This window comes from Sinohyriopsis cumingii, chromosome 15 (assembly GCF_028554795.1).
Source record: "Sinohyriopsis cumingii isolate HCF-2022 chromosome 15, ASM2855479v2, whole genome shotgun sequence".
NCBI classification, from domain to species: domain Eukaryota; kingdom Metazoa; phylum Mollusca; class Bivalvia; order Unionida; family Unionidae; genus Sinohyriopsis; species Sinohyriopsis cumingii.
Window position 1 is genome coordinate 114874658 of NC_142975.1, and position 22616 is coordinate 114897273.

The 22616-nt window shown below is 37.3% G+C and overlaps 1 protein-coding gene across 2 annotated transcripts in view; it reads left to right on the forward strand.

Moving 5' to 3' along the window:
- The window catches only part of LOC149782530 (fatty acid synthase-like), a 207642-nt gene that overhangs the window by 168589 nt on the left and 16437 nt on the right, over window positions 1-22616 (forward strand). For both annotated transcript variants that reach the window (XM_089933967.1, XM_089933968.1), the window contains exons 28-32: window positions 2310-2466; window positions 6416-6874; window positions 9684-9789; window positions 10697-10817; window positions 15599-15700. In XM_089933967.1, the coding sequence (XP_089790093.1) occupies window positions 2310-2466; window positions 6416-6874; window positions 9684-9789; window positions 10697-10817; window positions 15599-15700 (945 nt within the window). The remainder of the gene's footprint in view (window positions 1-2309; window positions 2467-6415; window positions 6875-9683; window positions 9790-10696; window positions 10818-15598; window positions 15701-22616) is intronic.

Consider the following 22616-nt stretch of genomic DNA (forward strand, 5'->3'; position numbering starts at 1 on the left):
CAGGTACACATAACTTCTTCTCTTTACATTGAAGCCTGGAACCTCTGACAGTGGGTATTTCTGGAGATCACTCTGAATCTGTCCTATTCAGGCAAAAGGAATATCTTCATAGAGAGACTGTCTAAATGAGGATATGTGATTTTCATGTAATGGTCTCTGTACCAGTAAGCAGCAGAGGTGCTTTTTCAACTGTGGAAGAGACCATTAGTAGACTTTGTTGCTAAGAGACTGAATAACAAGCTTCCCATTTATGTCTCTCCAGTGCCAGATCAGAGAGCCTGGGCAGTGAAGTCTTTCAGCCACATTTGTTTATCATCTATATGCTTAATGCCTTTCCATATTTCAAAACAATTCAACCGGTTCTCGACCATGTCAGGATCTCCACTATGATCTTGGCTTGTCCTAATAGTTCCCATGTGATCCTGGCTTGTCCTGATAGTCTCCATGTTGGGATCTCCACTGTGATTTTAGCTTGTCCTGATAGTCCCCATGTGATCTTGGCATGTCCTGATAGTCTCCATGTTGGGATCTCCCCATGTGATCTTGGCTTGTCTTGATAGTCCCCATTTGACCTTGGCTTGTCCTGATAGTCCCATTGTGATCTTGGCTTGTCCTGATAGTCCCCCTGTTGGGATCTCCACTGTGATCTTGGCTTGTCCTGATAGTCCCCATGTTGGGATCTCCGCTGTGATCTTGGCTTGTCCTGATAGTCCCCAAGTGATCTTGGCTTGTCCTGATAGTCCTCATATTGGAATCTCCACTGTGATCTTGGCTTGTCCTGATAGTCCCCATGTGATCTTGGCTTGTCCTGATAGTCCTCATGTTGGAATCTCCACTGTGATCTTGGCTTGTCCTGATAGTCCCCTTGTGATCTTGGTTTGTCCTGATAGTCCCCATGTTGGGATCTTCCAATGTGATCTTAGCTTGTGCTGATAGTCACCATGTGATCTTGGCTTGTCCTGATAGTCTCCATGCTGGGATCTCCTCATGTGATCTTGGCTTGTCCTGAAAGTCCCCATGTGATCTTGGTTTGTCCTGATTGTCCCCATATGATCTTGGCTTGTCCTGATAGTCCCAATGTTGGGATCTCCACTGTGATTTTGTCCTGATAGACTCCATGTGATCTTGGCTTGTCCTGATAGTCCACATGTGATCTTGGTTTGTCCTGATTGTCCCCATATGATCTTGGCTTGTCCTGATAGTCCCAATGTTGGGATCTCCACTCATTTTGTCCTGATAGTCCCCATGTGATCTTGGCTTGTCATGATAGTTCCCATGTTGGGATCTCCGCTGTGATCTTGGTTTGTCTTGATAGTCCCCACGTGATCTTGGCTTGTCCTGATAGTCCCCATGTGGCCACAACAGTCATGGTTTGACAATGTATTCAACCTGTTGTTAGGCAAGCCTAGGAGATTGCCTCAGAGGAGGAACCTGATATCACAGCACGGGTTCTCTCAAGCACAATGAATCAGATTTTCTACCTTGGCTTATCTTGAACCCTGCAGATTCCAAGACTACTTTTATGCAAGGTTGTCAGCTGCATCACCAAGGCTATGAAGCAGTCCAGTTCCAAAGTTCATGATGCAAAATGGAGAATTTTGTGTAGTTGGTGCAGCCAGAAACACAGGAATTGAAGACAGTGAGGTCTGGCTGCATGTAGGGCCTACTTGAATCACTCCTTTTGGATGATGGTATGAGATCAGCCATTGAGAGTCTCACCATCTTTTCATTCTTTTACCTTTTAATTTTGGTGCACCAGAGGAAGATGTTTACTCCTGGATCCAGTCATGACAGCACAGCATGTGGGCAAGCTCTCTGGCAGCTTTCAGTAGCAGACTCCTACCATAGTGCATTGTTTCCTCACATCAGTGTTTTTTGGGTGCCATCAGACTCTCTTATAACTGGCAATTTCAGCAATGAAAGTGTAGCAGGTATTGTATTTCTGCCACTAAAATGTAATTTTTGTTGGGTGTAACTAATGTATGTGATACTTACCTGCTACTGTTGCAATTTAAGATTGATTGCCTCTGCCCATCTCCCTTTGATGTCCATGAGTTCTGGTCAAGATCAAAAGAGGCTTAGGTATTCTGCATGTTGGCCATACCTATTGAATTAGACTAGGATCATGTTCTTTTCAGTTCTGTGCCTCCAGTTCCTAATTGGAGGAGGGAGTATTTAATTTTAAGTAGTGACTTGGCATCCCAGAAATGGTAAGCAATGAACTGGTAGCAAGCAAGTATTATATAATTAAAATTAACTCCAGTCCATTTCTCTATTTCCAAAACATATTTTATTTTTTATTTTTCCAGGATTTTTCCTTGGAAGGTGGTTCACTGGATGACACCAGCCAGGACATAAATGAGACCAGCACCAAGCTTCTGGATGTGGGTATGATGGACTCCAGTCTTACACCAGCTGCTGCTCCTGTACCTCCTCCCATTGAAATTCGTATCATAGATATATCAGGTATCTTAAGGGATTCTAGGTGGCAATGCCTGATGAGTTGTTTTTACAAAGTAAAGAATTTTCATGGCTTTTGGAGATTCATAACAGAATGGGACTTTAGTGGAATTTCAGAAAATACTAGGACCAAGATAAATTCCTTTTCAGAAAGGCTGTTGATCAGTGGTTATACTGATGATTTTCTTGAATGTTTCTTTTTGTCAAACAGAATGATTGTAAGCCAGTGAAGTTGGAAAAGGATATAGTGTTTCCCATTAATTCAGTGTTCTTTCATTGGTATATTCATTCATGCTAAGAATTGGATCATAATTCTTACAGAAATGACCCTTAAAATAAACATTTGAGGAATAATACCAAACGTTAGAGAAACACGATTCTTACAGTAATATCTGGAGAATGGCTTGCCAGTGTTTGATTTTGATCTAGGTTTCATATTCAATTCAGGGGCATTAGGGAACCAGACAGATGTTTACAGAAGTCCTTCCAATTCATTATGCTGCAAGAATAATGTCTGTATAATCACGCTTATAAAACTGTCTTTAAAAAGGCATCCAACACATGAATGCTTAAGATGAAAGGGATAATATGCCTCTTAAAATGTTTAAATAGTCAACACAGAAAGGAATATTCAGATCTTTTATTTTAATTCAGGAAAGTGGGGGGGGGCCGAGTGGTCTAAAGTGCTCTCCGTTATGGATCACTGCCATCTCACCTCTGTCTGGTCGGGTTCGAGTCTTGGGTTCGGCCTGTGTGGGTATGTGAAAGCTTGCCAGTAGCTTCTTGTGGGTCGGTGGTTCTTTCCAGTGTTTTCCCAGGTTCTTCCTTCACCATTAATACTGGCTGCCATGTATAGCCTATCATGTGCCGAAAAATGGTGTTAAACCCCACAACAACAACAACAACAACAATAATTCAGGAAAGTCTGTGTGGTTTGTGTGTGTTTGTGTGCGCGTATGCATGTCTGTGTGTGTGTGTTTTGGATTTTTAGGGTAGCTTTAAAAAAAAATCAGTCATATTGCTACGATGTCTGCAGTGTGACAGTTTATAGTGATGTCTAGCACTGGGGTATCATGCTGCAGACATGTAGCATGATGGTCCACCCAGTCACATTATCCTGACACCAGGCTTACCAGTTCTAATACAAAATAACCTTTTAATGCTGAACGCCAAGTGAGGGAGCTGTTTGTACCATTTTTTAAAAGTCTTTGGTATGACTTGGCCAGGGTTCGAACCTGTGACCTCCCACATTCAAGGCAGTTGCTCTAACCACTAGGCCACTGGAGTGGTCTTCAGGAAAGTTAAGTTTATTGTTGATTTGAGTATGATGGTACGAGAGAGGATTTACATTTTGTTCCGTTTTCATGTATTATTCATTGTTCTGCAATCTATATTTTGCATTTACCCTGTTGTCTTAAAAATGCACATATCATTTTGTTTGAATATTCATTCTGCTGTCTGTATGCATTCATTCTTTATTAATTTTTCTTCCCTTCATTTTGCTTTGCATTCTATTTTCATTCTATTTTCATTTCAGAGGTAAAATTACAAGTTTTAGGGTCTGTTTGCCCTCAATATCATGGTCTCTTTTTTCACCTACAAACATGAAAATTGGAATTTGTGGGTGCATCTGAAGAAAGGTAACTAAGTAATAGCAAAACCAGGTCACTGTGACCAACGTTTGTTGATTGGGTGACATGTATTTTCAACTATTTGTTTATTTCACCATAAGATTGGGTGTCCATGCAGAACCAACTAGATATGATAGTTTTGTGGTGACAAGCCCATGTCAATATGACTATCCATTTAGGAGTAGTGATAACAAGATTATCAAGATGGCTGCCATGTTGGTCATATTAAATATCAGGCCAGCACTAATTTCATTTAGGACCAACTAGACATTATAAAAAGTTTTTTATTAAAGCCCCATATTCATATGACCTTATTTTTTGCATTATATCAATATCAAGGGTTTCAAGATGATGCTGTGGTAGCCACACTGGATGTCTCATGGAACCATTTCGTTTAGGACTAACTAGATGTCATAAGTTTTCTTGTGAAAATCCTATGTCATTAGCACTGTCTGTTGTGGAGAAATAGCAATATTAAGATTTTTATGATGGCTGCCGTGATGACCTTTTTGGATGTCATATTGACACCATTTTCATTTAGAACCACCTAGACATTTTAAAAAATCTTGTAGTGGAAACGCATGTTTATGTCACCATCCATTCAGGGAGTGGAATAAGAGAATTTTAAATATGGCCACTCTAGCAGCCGTCATAGATCTCTGAGCAGCAGCATTTTCATTTAAGACCACCTGGACCTAGGAAATCTTGTAGTGAAAACCCCATATTGATATGACCATCCATTCTGGGAGTGGGAATAAAAAGATTTTAAATATGGCTACTCTAGCAGCCATCTCACAACAGCAGCAGCATTTTCCTTTAGGACCAACTAGATCTTGGAATGAATGTGTGCTTTAAATTTCTTGGCAATCCTCCAAGTAATTTAGGAGGAGTAGTGATAATAAAATTGTGCTAACAGATGGTGGATGATGGACTATTGGAGCTAAAAATCATTATACTCACAAGATGAGTCCAACAGCAAGTGGCACAGACCCAGATCTGCTGTTACATAATGCACTAACATTGGGCTCTGTATAGGTTATTAGGAGTAATGAGTAGAACAAACAGCATAGGCCCTGATCTGTAGATGCATTATGCTATGACAGATCTAGATCATTGTTGCTTGCAGTTTGACTTATAAGTGTTTATCTGGAATTATTTTTGGATCTCTTTTGCACTGAATATGGACATAATCATCTATGCTCTAATGTTCATTTTGTGATGAATCCACTGTTATGGATGCAATGACATTGGATGGTAAGTACATTTATCGGTAACTTTATTAAGTTGGCAATAAATTACTCCCCCCTCCTAATTTATTGAACCAAGGGGATGTGCATACATAGAGAATGATTACTTCATAATTGTCTTGTGATACAAAAAAGGTTGACATTTTTACAAGTGGTGACTTTGATATTTTATGATGTGGCACAATACACATCACACACCACACATGTCCCTTGTAAATTCATCTCACTTTCATTAGCTAATCATAAAGGTATCGGTGACTTCAGACAGCAGTGGGATTTCAGTTATCAAATCTGTTGCAGTAAATTACATTTTGTGACATTTTGAATCTGACTGAAAGCATAGAAAATCTGATTTAGCAATGGATCACAGCGGGACAGTTGTTGCTGTCAGTGAAGTTAGGGTGAATTAACTTAAGGGAGAAATGAATGGCATCTAGTCAAATTACTTTAGCAAATTTTAATTTCCATGCCTGAAATGTAATGTAGTTTCTATTTATTGGTTCTAGCTCACAAAGTGCTCATTTTTTTGTGCTTCTGTAGGCACAAACATTTGAGAATGGAATGTTGGGAAATCTTTTTTTTTCCTCGTGAAAAATATTGAAATGAATTTTTTTTCTTCAAATTGCTTTTTCAGCAATTTCCTACTTTTCACACTTAAGGATATAAAGAATCATTTTCTTTTATTCAATGACATGTCATGCTGTTGCCTGATTCATTACATAGAATGTTGATGTCCTGTGGACACCTACTATAATGCTTTAATGTTGTTTCACTGTAATATGTAGTGACACTTTTCATCTGAGGAAGGCCTATGCAAGGTATATGGAAAAGCCGTAGTTAAATCTATGTATGAATGTATGAGTACTTGACAATCCGAGCAAATCTTTTATCACCTAACATTGTCGATAGAAGCCAACATTGTTGGTCACCTCAAGCTAGAGATATTAACATCTTGAGGTCTTATCCACCAAATAGAGACAGCTTTTCTTCAGTCAAACGGGTGGTCTTAGTTGAGAAATTTTATCGTAGTACAATAATGAAACCAGACTAGTTACATTTTTCTTCATTTTATTTTAGGTCCAAACCAAGGGGAGCCAGGTGAATCACCTGTTTCTGGAAGCAGTAGCAACATAAATGGGGTGTTAGTCACCTCAACCCCGACCCCACTTGTTACCTTGACCAGTCCGGACTCCACAAGAACAAGTCAACCTTTGGAGAGAGATGGGCATCATGATTATTATGGTCCTTCAGCATCCAGAATTACAGTAATTCTAGAAGAGGAAGCTTTGAAAAGTGATAGTTGCCTAACTGAGACTGGGACTTTCGAAGATTTTATGCAGAAAAGAGCAAAGCGTGTGCCATCCCGGCTGAACATCCCACGACAGAGAGTGGATCTGATACGTCGTGTCTCACCACACACCCCAATGTCACCCATTATCAAGCAGCTGTTAACACCTACACAAATACAGCAGACCCTAATTACACTGAACTCAAACACAGAAGGGAGACCACTCTACATTGTACATCCAATAACAGGTGTGGAGATAAAAGTTATGAAGACGTTGTCACATAAACCATACACGATATAAGAATAATTGAAAGAAGTTATTAATTAAAATTGACTCCACTGAAGAAACCTATAACTTTTTTGCATGATATGTACATCAACAGAATGTAAATGTGATGGTTATTTTCTTCCACCTTAAAATTCTTCACACAGCTTCACTCTGACCAGGAAAAGAAATTGGGCTTCTACATGGCAACATTTGTTTACTTCACAGGCTTTCACTTTTGTTTACTTCACAGGCCTTCACTTTAGTTTACTTCACAGGCCTTCACTTTAGTTTACTTCACAGGCCTTCACTTTTGTTTACTTCACAGGCCTTCACTTTAGTTTACTTCACAGGCCTTCACTTTAGTTTACTTCACAGGCCTTCACTTTAGTTTACTTCACAGACCTTCACTTTAGTTTACTTCACAGGCTTTCACTTTTGTTTACTTCACAGGCCTTCACTTTAGTTTACTTCACAGGCCTTCACTTTAGTTTGCTTCACAGGCCTTCACTTTAGTTTACTTCACAGGCCTTCACTTTAATTTACTTCACAGGCCTTCACTTTAGTTTACTTCACAGATCTTCACTTTTGTTTACTTCACAGGCCTTCACTTTAGTTTACTTCACAGGCCTTCACTTTAGTTTACTTCACAGGCCTTCACTTTAGTTTGTTTTGATCATCTAAATATGTCTTCACCAACCCATGAAGTAATCATGATTTTGAGAGTTCAGATGGTCTGAGGTTAAGGTTGCTATGAACCAAAGAATTTGTTTTGAATTACAAGACAAGTTGTTATGTTACTTTAGAATAATTATCAAAATTAAAATTGTAAATGTGTATCCCATTGGCAGGGTTAATGATTTCTGCATGGCTTATCTGCCCTTAGCAGTGATACAAGCACCATGTCTAATCCAGTTTAATCATGTGTCTATGACTAACTTGTGTATTAGAGATACACAAAACTAAATAGTTTTAATTATACATATATTTGATCATTAGGGCCTTGCATAAAGAAGTCCCTCCGGTAATCATGTCAGTCCATTGTTAATAATTTGTTTTCTGCAGTTTTTTACATTTATTTGCAGGAGTTATGCCCCCTAATTGTCAGTTCTGCTGACTTAAATTTCTGTATCATAACTTTACTGAGGATTGCTGGATTTCTGCCAAATTGGGTTTCTTGGTTTAATTTCAAGCATTATTCAGTATCATTTACAAGTGTTATGCACCCTGATCATGGAGTGTTCTCGACTTTGGTGGCACAACTTTACCTTTGTTGGATTTCAGGAATGTTGTGTGTGGCATTACGTTGAAGAGACAGATTGAAAGAATTTAGTTTCAAGCATTCCATGACATCATTTTGCAGGAGTTACACTCCCTGAGTGCCTGTCCTGCTGATTGCAGCAGGATTTCAGCAAGGAACACAATTCAGCCAGATATGGAATGTTATCTGGACAAGACCTTTCAACAAGTGTAATTTCCAGCATTCCATATTATCATTGCAGTGAGCTGTAGCTCCTTACTTCCCATTTATCTGTTTAAGGACCTGCTGAGTGAATGGGGATATTTGTCACTGATAGCTTTTACTTGTTATTGTAGAAAAAATTATCTTGTTCTGTCTTTTGAGGGGGCCCCGAGTGGCCAAGTGGTCTAAAGCGCTCTCAGTTACGGATCACTGCCATCTCACCTCTGTCTGCGGCGGTTCGAGTCTTGGATTCGGCCAATGTGGATATGTGAGAAAGATTGCCAGTAGCTTCTCGTGGGTTGCTGGTTCTTCCCGGGGGTTTCCTGGGTTCTTCCTCCACCATTAATACTGGCCACCATGTATAGCCTATCGTGTGCTGAAAAATGGCGTTAAACCCTACAAGAACAACAACAACTGTCTTATGATTTATTTTACAATCTTTTCTTACAGTAAAAATATTGACCTTGGCTTGGAATCTTTGTTGAATGATAGTTTCAGGCCAGTCCTGTGAACCTAAATGGTGTAAAATAAAGAGATCATGTGACATTAATATAGTTGGCCCTCATGTAGGGTGTCTCAGTTTAACTCAGTTCCTTCTATAAGGCTGGTATGTTCCTGTGTCCATGACATTACATGATGTATGAATAATACTTTAAAAAGTACGGCACCCATGACCAGTGTTAAAGTAAGGTATTTATGTACATTACTCCTTTGTTGTAATGCTGTCATTGGGAGCCTTAGATTATACTGTCCACCATATTATTCACTTAAATGTCGAGTTCAACTGCAGACTGCACAGACCCAGCTCTGCCAGTGCATACTTTATACCATAAATATTCACGTATAAGTTGAGTCCAACTGCAAACTGCACAGACTCACCTCGCCATTGCATAATGTGCTGGCAGATCTGGGTCTGTGCAGTTAGATAAGAGTAATCAAATAGAACCAGATATGCAGGCACATTATGCTATGGCAGATCTGGATGTTTGTTGTTTGCAGTTGGACTTGACTTGTAAGCACGTATGTATGGTAAAAGCACAATGAAGTACAGGATACTTGTAATTTTTACTACCACGTGATGAAATGGGATCCATGAACATACCTGCCTTGTAACAGGAACTGTGTCATAATGAATTGCCTTATAGAGGGAGAATACTGTACTACCTTTCCAGTGACAGTGCATGAAACATTGTCAACAGTGTTGAGATTCTATGTTGAGGTTTTGTTGATGAAGTTTTTGAAAGTCATTTAACATGCATGGTAGCAAGTTTTTCAAGCAAGACAAAGGGTTCTGTACAACCACTGTCTTAATGGATAATCTATTGTGCAGATGTTGTGACTGTTTTGAAGCCATTGGGAGCCATCCTGAGCTGTCCTTGTTTTGGAATTCAGAAGACTCGCACTGCACCCACCACCTGTCTGCAGGGCCTTGCCAGGTAGAACATTGTATTATCTTGCTGAAACTTTCAGATAGAGAAGTATTACTCTAATGTGTGTTATCATTAAAAAAGTGTTAGATTTTTTTCTTCTTCAGTCTTTTAGCAAATTGAAGCAATGTATTAGTTCATACATAGTGTTTTAATGGATTAGCATACCTCAGGGATCTCAAACTTTTTATTTGGTGTTCAGATAGAAACTCTTCTTGAATGTATGTGTTTCATGTTTACCTAGTGAATATTGATATCTAAAATGGGGAGGGGGGAGGATTTGGGTTATGAGCAAATATGAAGAATCTTGGTATATGAACATGGGGATTAGTGGGGCCAAAGACTGTAAAAAGGTTTGTAAAGAACCCCTATGCCACTAAAACCATCATTGACAGTCAACCATACATCAGCACTGTCTTGGAAAATTTATTCCACTCCATTTTTTTATTCCTACCTTTCTGGCAAAGCATAATTGCAGTGACCTTGTCTAACTATTTGTCCATAAAGTTTTCCCTATTGATTTTTGGGTCAAAGGTTAAGGCCATTAACTGAAAGAAGAAAAATGTATTTTTTGGACAACACCATTCTACATCACAGACCAGGACCAAACTTTGTTGATGACATGCATTTGGGGTAAGGGCACAATAGCCAGTCTGGGATTATCAAGTGATGGGAATTAATCCTGCACCTTTCTGGTTGCAAGTCCAATATATAATCACCAATCACCTGTGGCTCTTCAGACAGCAAGACATCAGTGTCATTGTTCCAGTGGTCATCATGGCCACAGTGGCCATAGTGTCATCAAGAGAGGTCAGATTATAAATTGTCTTGTGCCAAGTTTTCAAAAGTCGTATATGTACATGATAGTACAGTTCATATATTAAAACAGCTGTCCAAGTTGTCAGTTATTTTTCAGTTACTACAGAAACTCCATTGAACTCCATCAGCCAGAAGGACCATACAGAATTTCAGGTTACTCTTATGGAGCTATGATTGCCTTTGAGATAGCTCTTCAGTTACAAGCAAGTGCCAAACAGGTATATCTTCCATACAAGGGAAAATCCCCACCCCCATTCCATAGTTTATTTCAGTATAAAACAAATGTAGCCAGGGGAAGAAATTTACAAATTATTAACTCCATCTCTTCCTAGTATTTACCTGGGTGAAAGTTCTCCATTGTATGATGGAAATTCTGTCTTCAGAATGTACCCAAAGGTCAATCTTCCATATTGTTGAAATCTGTTGGGGTTAGGGGTAGGGGTTAAAGTGGTGGGAAAGCATTTAGTGGGGGAACAAATCAATGCTTGGAGATGCTAAATTTTAAACTTATGATTTACTGTTGAGAATGCAAATGGAAGTTTTCATATGGTATTCAATTCACTCAGCACCTCAGATGTGTTCTGCTGAAACACAAGTTCATACTTGATTCCAATATTTCATGCCCTCTGCAGAGAGCTAAATAACTCAGTCATTATATTTTGCTGCTATTTGATTCCAACATTTACCTCATGGGAATGAAAGTGGATAGAGGACACTGAATTATTTGAGTGAGATGCCTCAGTTGCTTCTATGCCTTCATGTATATCATTCTACCATTGTTTTCACTACCATATGCCCCCCTTGCTTCATAGAAAGATTTTTTTAAAAAATTATTTGTTGTATTATCTTGACTTGGTAGTCATTGGTCAGGATGATCGGAATTTGGCTTAATTTGCAGACAATGACTACATTTATTTTTTTCTCTCCAATTCAGTACAGCTTCAATATCTGAAAGAAAAGCACAGTCCTCTGATTTGAAACTTCAAAGTGTAACTGACTACTTCTCCCAACTGCTGGTCCTTTATGGAGGGAAAATGCTTTGTTTATTTAGTAGCTTTATACAGTGTATAGAAGCTGACTGACTTTCATAGTGACACTCCAGGTGCAGAGTCATTTAGATAAAGAAAGAAATAACCAGTTTAATCCCAACAGATTTGTGTGGAATAAAAAATTAACTGCCAAGCACGGTAATTTTATCAATATTTAATTCACTTTTAAAAAGTTGAGAATATTTGATAATTTTTTGGTTATCCATTGCAATTATAAGTTTCTTTTTATATTCTTACCATTGGTGTTAGAGCATTTCTGAGATGTATGTACATGTTCCAGGATTTGATTAGCAGCAATTATCTGGTTTGTTGCATAAATTATGTGTTGAGATAAAGGAAGCAGATTTTTTTCTTCAAAATTTACAGAGAAATTTATGTAATAATGATTCAGTGGATGTATGCATCATATTAAAGAATCGGAATTTTAGATCATTGAATTACAATTTTCATGCAAAATAAAATGTGAAAACTACTCCATTTTTAGCTTGACTCCAGGCCTGCTTTTCAGTATTGTGCTTTTCCCAACTTTGACCCATGTAGTTAGACTGCCAGCTGTAAAACCGTGTTAGTATGGCCTTGCATTTGTTGTACATTGACTGCCTGTCTGTCAAACATCACCTGCTATTATTCAGTTGCCAAACTATTCCTGAATATTCTCGTTCAAAAAAGGAAGAAGTTTTGCCACATCATTGATCTTTGTCCCTTTAACAAGTTTATTTATGAAGGTGAAGTGGTACTTTAGATGAGTCCATGGGTAACAGTACAAAATGATAAATTAGATGAGTCTTTAGGTAACTTGTTACAAAATGGTGCTTTAGATGGGTCTATAGGTAACTTGTTACAGAATGATACATTAGATCGGTCTATATGTAACTTGTTACAAAATGGTACTTTAGATAAGTCCATGGGTAACTTGTATTACAAAATGGTACATTAGATGGTTCCATAGGTAACTTGTGTCACAAAATAGTACTTTAGATGGGTCTATAGGTACTTGTGTTACAAAATGGTACTTTAGATAAGTTCATGGGTAACTTATATTACAAAATGGCACAATAGATGGTTCCATAGGTAACTTGTATAACAAAATGATACATTAGATGGGTCTATAGGTAACTTGTATTACAAAATGGTACTTTAGTTGAGTCCATGGGGAACTTGTATTACAAAATGGTACTTTAGATAGGTTCATGGGTAACTTGTATTACAAAATGGTACATTAGATGGTTCCATAGGTAGCTTGTGTCACGAAATGGTACTTTAGATGGGTCTTTAGGTACTTGTGTTACAAAATGGTACTTTACATGGGTCCATAGGTAACTTGTATTACAAAATGGTACATTAGATGGGTCCATAGGTAACTTGTTACAAAATGGTACTTTAGATGGGTCTGTAGGTACTTGTGTTACAAAATGGTACTTTATATGGGTCCATAGGTAACTTGTATTACAAAATGGTACTTTAGATGGGTCTATAGGTAAACTGATTATAAAATGGTACTTTCGATGGGTCTATAGGTACTTGTGTTACAAAATGGTACTTTAGATGGGTCTATAGTAAACTGATTACAAAATGGTACTTTAGATGGGTCCATAGGTAACTTGTTACAAAATGGTACTTTAGATGGGTCCATAGGTAACATGTTTTTTCACAACAAGGAAACATATGTTCCATGTTATTCATGTATCAGTTATCATACACCAGGTAGCAGGGAGGATTTGAGAGATCTTTGAGTTTTCCTTAAGGTAGCACTAACAGGTTTGTATGGTTATCTATGAAATACATTTTTTATGTAGGAGATATCCATACTTTGTCTTTTTCATTCTTTGATCACCTAAGTTTTTGCATTAGCTCATGACCCAAGAGGTGTATTGTACCCTATATACATAATTATAACATGACCAGAATCATGAAACTTGGTGATGGAATATATTTGGCAAGTACTACACCCTCATCATACAAATAGGTCACTTCAACCCGTAGGACAAAATTTTCACAAATACCTTGAAAATAAAATAGAGTAGGAATTAGTCTTTTTTATCGTCATATATTATTTCTTCATATATTATTTTTTTTAAGTACATTGTATTTGTATGAACAGATCATAAAGTATAAATTTTCTTGTATGTGCAGAATAAATTACCCCAAATTACCACCCTTTCAGCAATTTAAAAACAAACAAAAAAATCTCTGTAAACAATTTTTTGGTCAAGTAGCAGAAACAAAGAAAGGGGCATTATTTCAATGTTTGCCAGTTTGGGTTAACCCTTTACCTCATGGGTGCCTCTACTCCATTCACATGGAAGCGCCTTTTGATGCCTCTATTCCATTCGCATGGAAGCGCCTTTTTACACCTGCTGTAAACATCAGCCATTTTTAGCGGGTTTTCGAAGTGCCACTTTCGGGGAAAATCCCCTATTAGATACCTCATTCATTACTGGGAATGACCATTACGTCAGATTATGTGGTCGCTGTTTATGCTCTGATCAAAATCTGCTATTTAAAGTAACGGGCGTATTCTCCACACTCCAAAATGGAGGTTGCGAATTCCTTCAATACATTTTACAGTTAGAATCACAACTATGAAAGCTTCAATAACTTAGGTAAAGGCTCTGATGTTGATGTAGGTAGCAATTAGTTTTTATAAATTATCAAATTCAGATGACTTAGTGATGTAGACGCAAAGAACTTGTAAATTTTGAGTATGAGAAATGGTAACTACGGTTGGTCATGCGGCTTCAATAACTTTATGGCGAATGAGTTCTCTCAAGGTCTTAAAGCCCATAAAAAATTCTTTCGTGAAAAATAATTATACAGCTATAATGATCGGATTTTACTCTTACATTTTTCCAAACATAATAGATGTGTACCAAAAGTGTAAAATGGTTAAAATTGCTGTTAAACGTAACATACACTACACTACTTAACAGTTGACAGGCAGGCATACGTGTATGGAGTCGAATAGGTGTTCTGTTTATAGCGCACTGCACTGGGTAACTTTGCTACATGTGCATCGGAGGGCTACAAAGCCATACATTCTGAGGTAAAGGGTTAAATCTCATGAACTTTTGATGCTAAAATCGTCCAGGTAGATCATGGTATGCATGTCTATTAGTACCACACCATTACAACAAAAGATCACTCTGACCAAGAGTTCAGATTTTTCCTGCATTAAATTAAGTTTTTTGTTTTCTGATCATGACATAAGTTTTTATCTCGGGGAGAAAGAAGGAGTGAGTAAGACCTGGAACTTTAAAATATAATCTTGCTGCTTTAAACTTATGCTAACAACCAGTTCATGTCATTGCTCCAGAATATTTCAAACTAAGCCTAAACTGTTCAGCAATGAGTCTTTCAAGTGACCTTGTCGGGTTAATCATACAATATATGGCTAATGATTTTCTTTTATGTTTGGTTGCATTCACCAATATATACTTTTGTATATAAGTAATGATTTATGGAAGTTTGTTCTGTCACTTATTTTGAGCCATTTTGATCCATGGACTTATTTCACAGTGTTTCAGCTGGACCAGACAAAATTAAAACATGCAGTGAGCTTTTGAATCCTTTGTTTTAATGCTAACCATCTCTCTGTGTAGTGTCCCAATATTGCAGTATTCAATAGCAAGTAATATGTAGGCATTTAAGTGAATTTATTTGTTGGGGTTGGTATTTTATAATTTTACGTGAAAGTTTTTTAAAACTTGTAAGCTATTTACAGTCTTAAAGATCTTTATCCTGCTTTAAATAATAATAATAGATAACAACAATAACAATAATAATGATAATAATAAAAATCCATCTGCGTGAATTTAGGTTAAGCACCAGGTTATGTGATATTATATATAGGGCACTAATATAATCAATCACTAAAGAGAATTGCCTAGCTGTAGCATTATTGCTTTTGGAGGCTTAAGTTTGTTTGTTGGTATTTTTGTCTCTGTATTTAGGTTGAGTGCCTGATTCTGTTGGATGGATCCATTGATTATGTCCAGTCTCAGATTCTGGCAGCCAAGAACAAGAACTTGTCTGTTTCACCGAGTACAAAACAGGTACTGTAGATCACATGAATTCCTTTTGTCTCTTGCTTTCTTGATAACAGAACAATGTTCTCGATGCCAGCAATAAGGCTAGGTTATCGGGATGCTCACAAGATCTTGTGCTATTAACACCCTTAGCAGTGGTGTTGTAAATAGATTATGGAAATATTTCATTGGTTGCTGTATGTGACTGCTAGCTACCTTTCTGACTGAAAGAACATCATTGGTCACAATTCATAACAACTGGGTCAATCAGACTAATGAAATTAACTGTATTAAAGCAATCATAGTTGTGTGCAATGATAATTATTGAACAAGAGCTTTTTGATGCTGGTGTGATTTGAGGTGTTCATATTGGTGTGATTTGTGGTGTTCATATTGGTGTGATTTGTCGTGTTCATGCTGGTGTGATTTGTCGTGTTCATGCTGGTGTAATTTGTGGTGTTCATGCTGGCTACATTTTGGGTTATTGTGTCTATAAGTGTTGGAACACAGAAAAGGTCACATTATTTTACATGCATGCATGTCTTCAGAAACAAAATATAAATAAGTTTTTTTCTCCATCCCAGGACTTGCTATTCATCAAGCAACCTGTATATCCTTATGTCCAGTCCAACTGCAAACTACATAGATTCTGATCTGCCTTGACATAATGCAGGTCTGAATCGATGTTGATTTTTCTCCTGATTACTCCTAGCAAGCTGCATAGACCCATATCTGCTGGCAAATTAAGTTTCTTCAACTTTGAGAGATGCAACTATAACACATCCATATATGGTTGAGTTTCTAGTTTACCTTCGTGGCATATCCTATACATTGTCTTGTAAGTTTGGTCCAATTGCAGACAACATAGACTCAGATATGCCATCACATATTGAATTATTAGATCAGGGTCTGTGCTGTTTATTTTACTGATTAGTCCTAACAAACAGCACCAACCCAGAGCTGGCAGTGCATTGTACAATGGTGATATGGGTCACTGCTCTCTGCAGATAGATCAAACTCCACTGTACTGCAAAAGTTTGAAAATAAATTAAAAGAAGGATAACATTTTTATGATTTTGATTTCTACTCTAGCTTTTTTGTGAAAATTTGGGACTTTTCCAAACCAATCTTGAGGAGAGACAACACCTTTTGCCAGCAAAAGATGGTCAATCATGAGAGATGTTCTCATTAGAGGTCATTAGATTGAATAAAACATTTGATTCATGCAGTGAAAAATCTGTTTTTTCACTACAGGTTCTATTGTATTTGTTTCTTATTACAAATTAAGTCTTGCTAAATGTTCTTTATAAATTTGGTCCTAGTTTTTAACTTTTGCTATTTTTATAAAAAAGGAAAATTACATGGTTTGTTCAGACCAATATAACTTGTTCTCATTGATTCCAGTCTTGATGTATTATTAGGTGGTAAGAAGAGAACCTGGACAATAGTACCAGTCTAATACAGGCAGCTCTGTCTTAACTATGATACAATAAAACCTGTTATATGTGATCACCTGTCATTTCCAACCACAATTATAATGCATGGAGTGATTTTATTATATAAACACTGTCATGAGCAACCACCTGCTGAATATGACAAGCGACCACGACGCCTTGGCAAATAATGCATTTTACCACTGAACGACTGCGTTGCAAAAACAGCTGAAATTTATTTAATCCCTGTAACAATGACTGCTTACACCATTCTTACCTCCCCCCCAAAAAAAATAGACTGGCTACCAATATCTGAAATATTTTGGGTATGCTTAAAGTGTTTATATTTTCTATTGTAAAGCAGACCAAAGTAGATTATTCCAGCACTTAGCCTGGTTCCCAGCCTTGTCATTCATAACACTCACATTTACATGCAAGACCCAGTATTCCTATGAATGACCATATTGCAAAAACAGAGGCACCACTGAGCTTTATATAATCATTTGTAACAACGACTGCTTTAATACTAAAGATTGTTCTGATAAAAAACAAACATGCAAGAAAAAAACAAGAGAAAACAGAGACTGGCTGCCAGTTTGTATATAGTGGGAGATGATATAGTCCATAAACCAGGTGAATGTTTAAGTCACGAATTGCCATTGTTACAAATGCCAAAATTAAGGTATTGGTCACATTGTTTTGTCTTAATCATTTGAGTTAATCCGTATTGCCTGGGGGTGCGTAAGGTAAAGATACCTCCATAAAGCTGAGAGGCTCTGGCTTTCCACCAGACTCACTATTCATAAGCAAATCTATGTAGCCGCTAAGAAGAATGTCACAAATATAGTCCATGCAGTGAAATCAGCCCATTACACTACTAAGATCATGGAAAGTTCCAGCTGCAAAGAGCTCTTCGAGATTACTAACAAGCTAATGTCAAGGAAAAAATCTACACCACTTCCAACTACCTTCTTTCCAGTTGACCTTCCAGACATGTTTGCAAATTTCTTCCATGACAAAGTACAAACCATTAGAGATGAACTTGACAACAAAATTTCAATTGACTTGTCAACATACAGTTGGGATACAGAATTTCAGCGGCATCCATTAGCAGCATTTGAACCTGTCTCTATGGATTTCGTACGTACAATCCTGATGAAGAGTGCACCAAAGTCTTGTGAACTTGAACCAATTCCAACATCACTCCTGCTTGAGTACTTAGATCCAGTATTGCCTTCACTAACTGATGTTATTAATACCTCTCTCTTTCATTCAGGGAATTCCCATCATTTTTCTAAACTGCCATTGTAAAGCCTCTGCTGAAGAAACCAACACCCGACCATAATGATTTAAGGAACTACCACCCAGTTTCTAATCTCCCATTCATATAAAATATCTTAGAAAAGGTTCTATCCCAGCTTGTATCTCATCTGAATTCAAATAGTCTTTTCAGCAAAGTACAATCTGCATATCGCTCTTGCCACAGTACTGAAAGTACTCTTCTAACAGCAGTTAATGACATTCTCTCTGCGTTGGATAGCGGAAAGATTACAGTCCTCGTCCTCCTTGATTTGTCTGCAGCATTTGACACAATAGACCATGATATATTACTTCACTGTCTCCAGCATGTATTTAGCATTCATGACACAGCCTTACTGTGGTTCAAGTCCTACTTTGTCAACAGGACACAAATTGTGTCTGCAAACTGAATACACTGCAGCCCAGTTTATGTTGTGGTGTTCCAGAGGGGTCTGTTCTTGGACCTGTTCTCTTCATTCTATACACTCAGTTGCTCTCAAGTGTCATAGATCATCATCCAGTGTCTCACCAGTTGTACGCTGATGAGATCGAGATATACAAATCTAGCCACTCAACTGAAGTTGATGCTACCATCCAAGGTGTAGAAAGGTGCATTTCTGATGTGAAATCATGGATGACATGTAACAAGCTGCAGATGAATGATGATAAAACTGAGGCCATTCTGATCACAACACAAAGACTTTCTCAGTCACATCCTTACCTCAGACAATAAATATTGGTAACACCAACATTAAATTCAGACAGTCACTACAAAACCTAGGTGTCACACTGGACAGTACTCTCACGTTGCACCAACATGTCATGAACATATGCAAGGCTGCATATCTGGAGCTAAGATGCATCAGCTCCATTCGCAAATATCTTTCAGTTGATGCCACTAAAACACTTATGTGTTCATTAGTACTTTCAAGACTGGACTATTGTAACTCAATTTTGTCTGGTTCATCTCAATATCTGCTCCAGAAACTTCAGAACGTTCAAAACACAGCTGCTCAGATCATACTTAGAGTACTACGATCAGAGTACACCTCCCCGCTGTTCTGTACCCTACACTGGCTATCCATTCCATCCAGAATATAACACAAATTTTTTTCTCTGTGCTACGTTTCACTAACGGACTCCAGTCCAACATACCTATCTGACCTCACCCATGTGTACACACCAGCAGGATACTTACGCTCCTCTTCTGACAATCGTATACTCATTATTCCTACTATAAAAATAAAGTCATATGGACAACATTCTTTTGCATACCAGGGCCCAGCAACGTGGAATGAATTGCCCACTGAACTTAGACACAAAGACACAGTGATCCCATTCAAGGGTGCTCTTAAAACTCACTCATTTCAACTTAAAAAACAAACATAAAGACCTAATAATGTTTCCTACCTTAAATATTTTCAGCGTGTTTTTTTTGTTTTCTAATTTCATGGTGTTTGTTTTTTGTAATCGTGTCATTATATATGTTTTTTATGTTATAGGTGTTGTCTAATGTTCTAATGTACTTAGAGCTTCTAAAGATTAGATACTATACAAATTCCTCATTATTATTATTATTATTATTATTATTATTATTATTGCCTATTAAACCAGTAAGTCAGAATCTTTTGCGGATTGGATTGATAGAGTTTAAAGGATTGTGATGTTTGTTCTTTTTTCCCCCCGATGTTACAGTGATTACACTTCAATCACCAAGCTGTCATCTATTCCAGTTGGTGTGACTGGGTTATACATTTTGTTTATAGAGTTGTTTCCTGTATGTCTTCTTTGAATTAAGCCGTTTACTTTTGTCTATGAGTAAATGATTCTGTTTCTGGATGAGACAGCTGTTTCTTTTATTTACGTTAATTGTTAGATATGCATCATACATGTATAGATTTTTCATATTTCTATCCCGTCCAAGTCGTCTTTACAGTCGATATTACAACTGAGCACAAATAATGTTAACACCTAGTACCATTAACTCATTCGGCCCCAGCACTCTTTTCAGTATCTCTACTGCTATGCCTCAGAAGCACAAAGCTGTGTCTAGCTGCTTGTGCCCCATAGTTTTTACCTGTTTGAAAACATCGTTCACATTCATTCATTCTTGCCTTAATTTCTCTTTTTATATCCAAACAAAATCCACGAAATTTTCACCATTTATTTCAAATGAATTTGTCGACACATTGATGTAATTTTTTCCCTATTTGTCGAAGTCTTTCACAACTTGTTTATACAGTATTTACAAAATTATGTGCAATGTTTATCCGCAAGAACTCCATCATCGCTGTCAGCATCATCATCTTCGGACGATTCAATCTAAGAAACTTCTATGTCCAAATCTAAATCTCACAAAATATCCAAGTGCTGAACATATCTTTCCTCAGCTTGCTCAATATTTTCAAGATCAAACCCGAGAAACTCCACATTTTTGCTCTCAACAAAAATCACTCTTCAATCTGCCATCATTTACGATTTTTCATGAACAGAACACATGTAGTTAAACCACTCTCAAACTTTAGCCCTTGGCTTCTGAACAATTCAAATTTCCACAGATGAAAGTAAAATCATTTCTGATTGGTTTAATAGTTGTTAAGTTCTTGGAATAAACCATTTCTAACCAATAAGAGACATTGTATCTAACACACATTCATCATGCCTGGAGACTAAATCGGCCATTGAATGCAGTAAACAATTCGTGACTACAGGCGGGATTGGCCAATGAATGCAGAAACCAGATCACGCCTACAGACAGGATCGGGGCCAAATGAGTTAATAACAATGGAAGTACCTCCAACTAAAAGGAAATAAATTTTAACATTGGAGAAAATAATTATTGTAACTGAAAGAAATGAAAAAGAGCAGACCACTCAAAAATAGAGGTTTAAACATCGGTAAAATAAATTTAGGGTGTTTTAAGGGAAATGGAGTAAATCAGAAATGATTTCGTATGCAAATACATGTACATATGATCTTCAGATGTAAGTATATCTTTGTTGTTGTATAATTTTGTTTTCAGATGAATGCATGCAATATTTCACCAAGAAATATTAATAAAGAATAGAATATATGTGCAGTGGTTGTGGTTTTTTTTTCTTTAAATTGTTCTGAAACTGGACCTTGGAAATTGGTATTTTTTTACATACCTGTTACCTATTTTTGTTGGCAGAAGGGGCGGTCTCTCATAAAAGGTTTTACTGTACATGTGTACAAATAGGATCCTATAGCAGACTGGACAGAACCAGATCTGCTGGCACATAATAAGCTGATAGATCTGGGTTTATGCAGTTTGTTAGTAATAAGTTGAACAAACAACTTAGACCCTGATTTGCCAGCATATTATATGATGACAGATCAGGGTCTGTGTTTAGTGCATTTGGACCAGACTTATATGTGAGTATAGGTGGTACCTTGCACTCACTGCAACTAGCAGTTAAAGAACTGAGGACAGAAACCGTGCATGGCATATATACAACTGCTGTGCTGTCTAGGCATGTATGTGTGCACACACACAGAGACACACAGAGGACTGTTGCCTCCCTACTCTTTTTTTATTAAGGCTGCAGAAAACTAATTTTTCTTTGAGCCTCAATAAGTTGAGATGTATTTTGAAATTCAGATCTATCTGAATGTGTGGCTTGTCATCAATCAGTTGTGCTTGGGAAAAAAATAACGAGACTGAACTAGATACGTAAATAGAGAAGGTAAAGAAAAACACCAGCATAAATACAGTTATATTATTGAGTGGAGTACACCACTCCTTCGATAACTCATGCCCTGATAACTCGTGAACCTGCTTATAACACGGTGTCAGGCGTGGATTCCATTTTTTAAACCCAAAAATACCCCAAAAATGTATCCCTATTTGTTGAATTTGAAGAAAATCGCGATCAAAATTGGTAACAGAAACTTTGATGTATCGCTCGTTTTATCGTTGAAAACGGTAGGTAGGACCTGGAAATTTTAATTAATGCTATGAAATATCAAATTTAAAAATAGCTCATAAAATTTTTTACATTTTGTTTTCAAACGACATTCCTAGTACACCACAATTAACGATATTAAGGAAATTTCGATCAATGAAAATGTCACTTATGCCGAATGGAGGCAATACTTTAATAAATATTTACAAATTAAATTTTTTTATCAATTGAAATTTGTGTTCTAGTTCCATCTTTTAGTTCCTTTTAAGTGTTATCATCATAAAT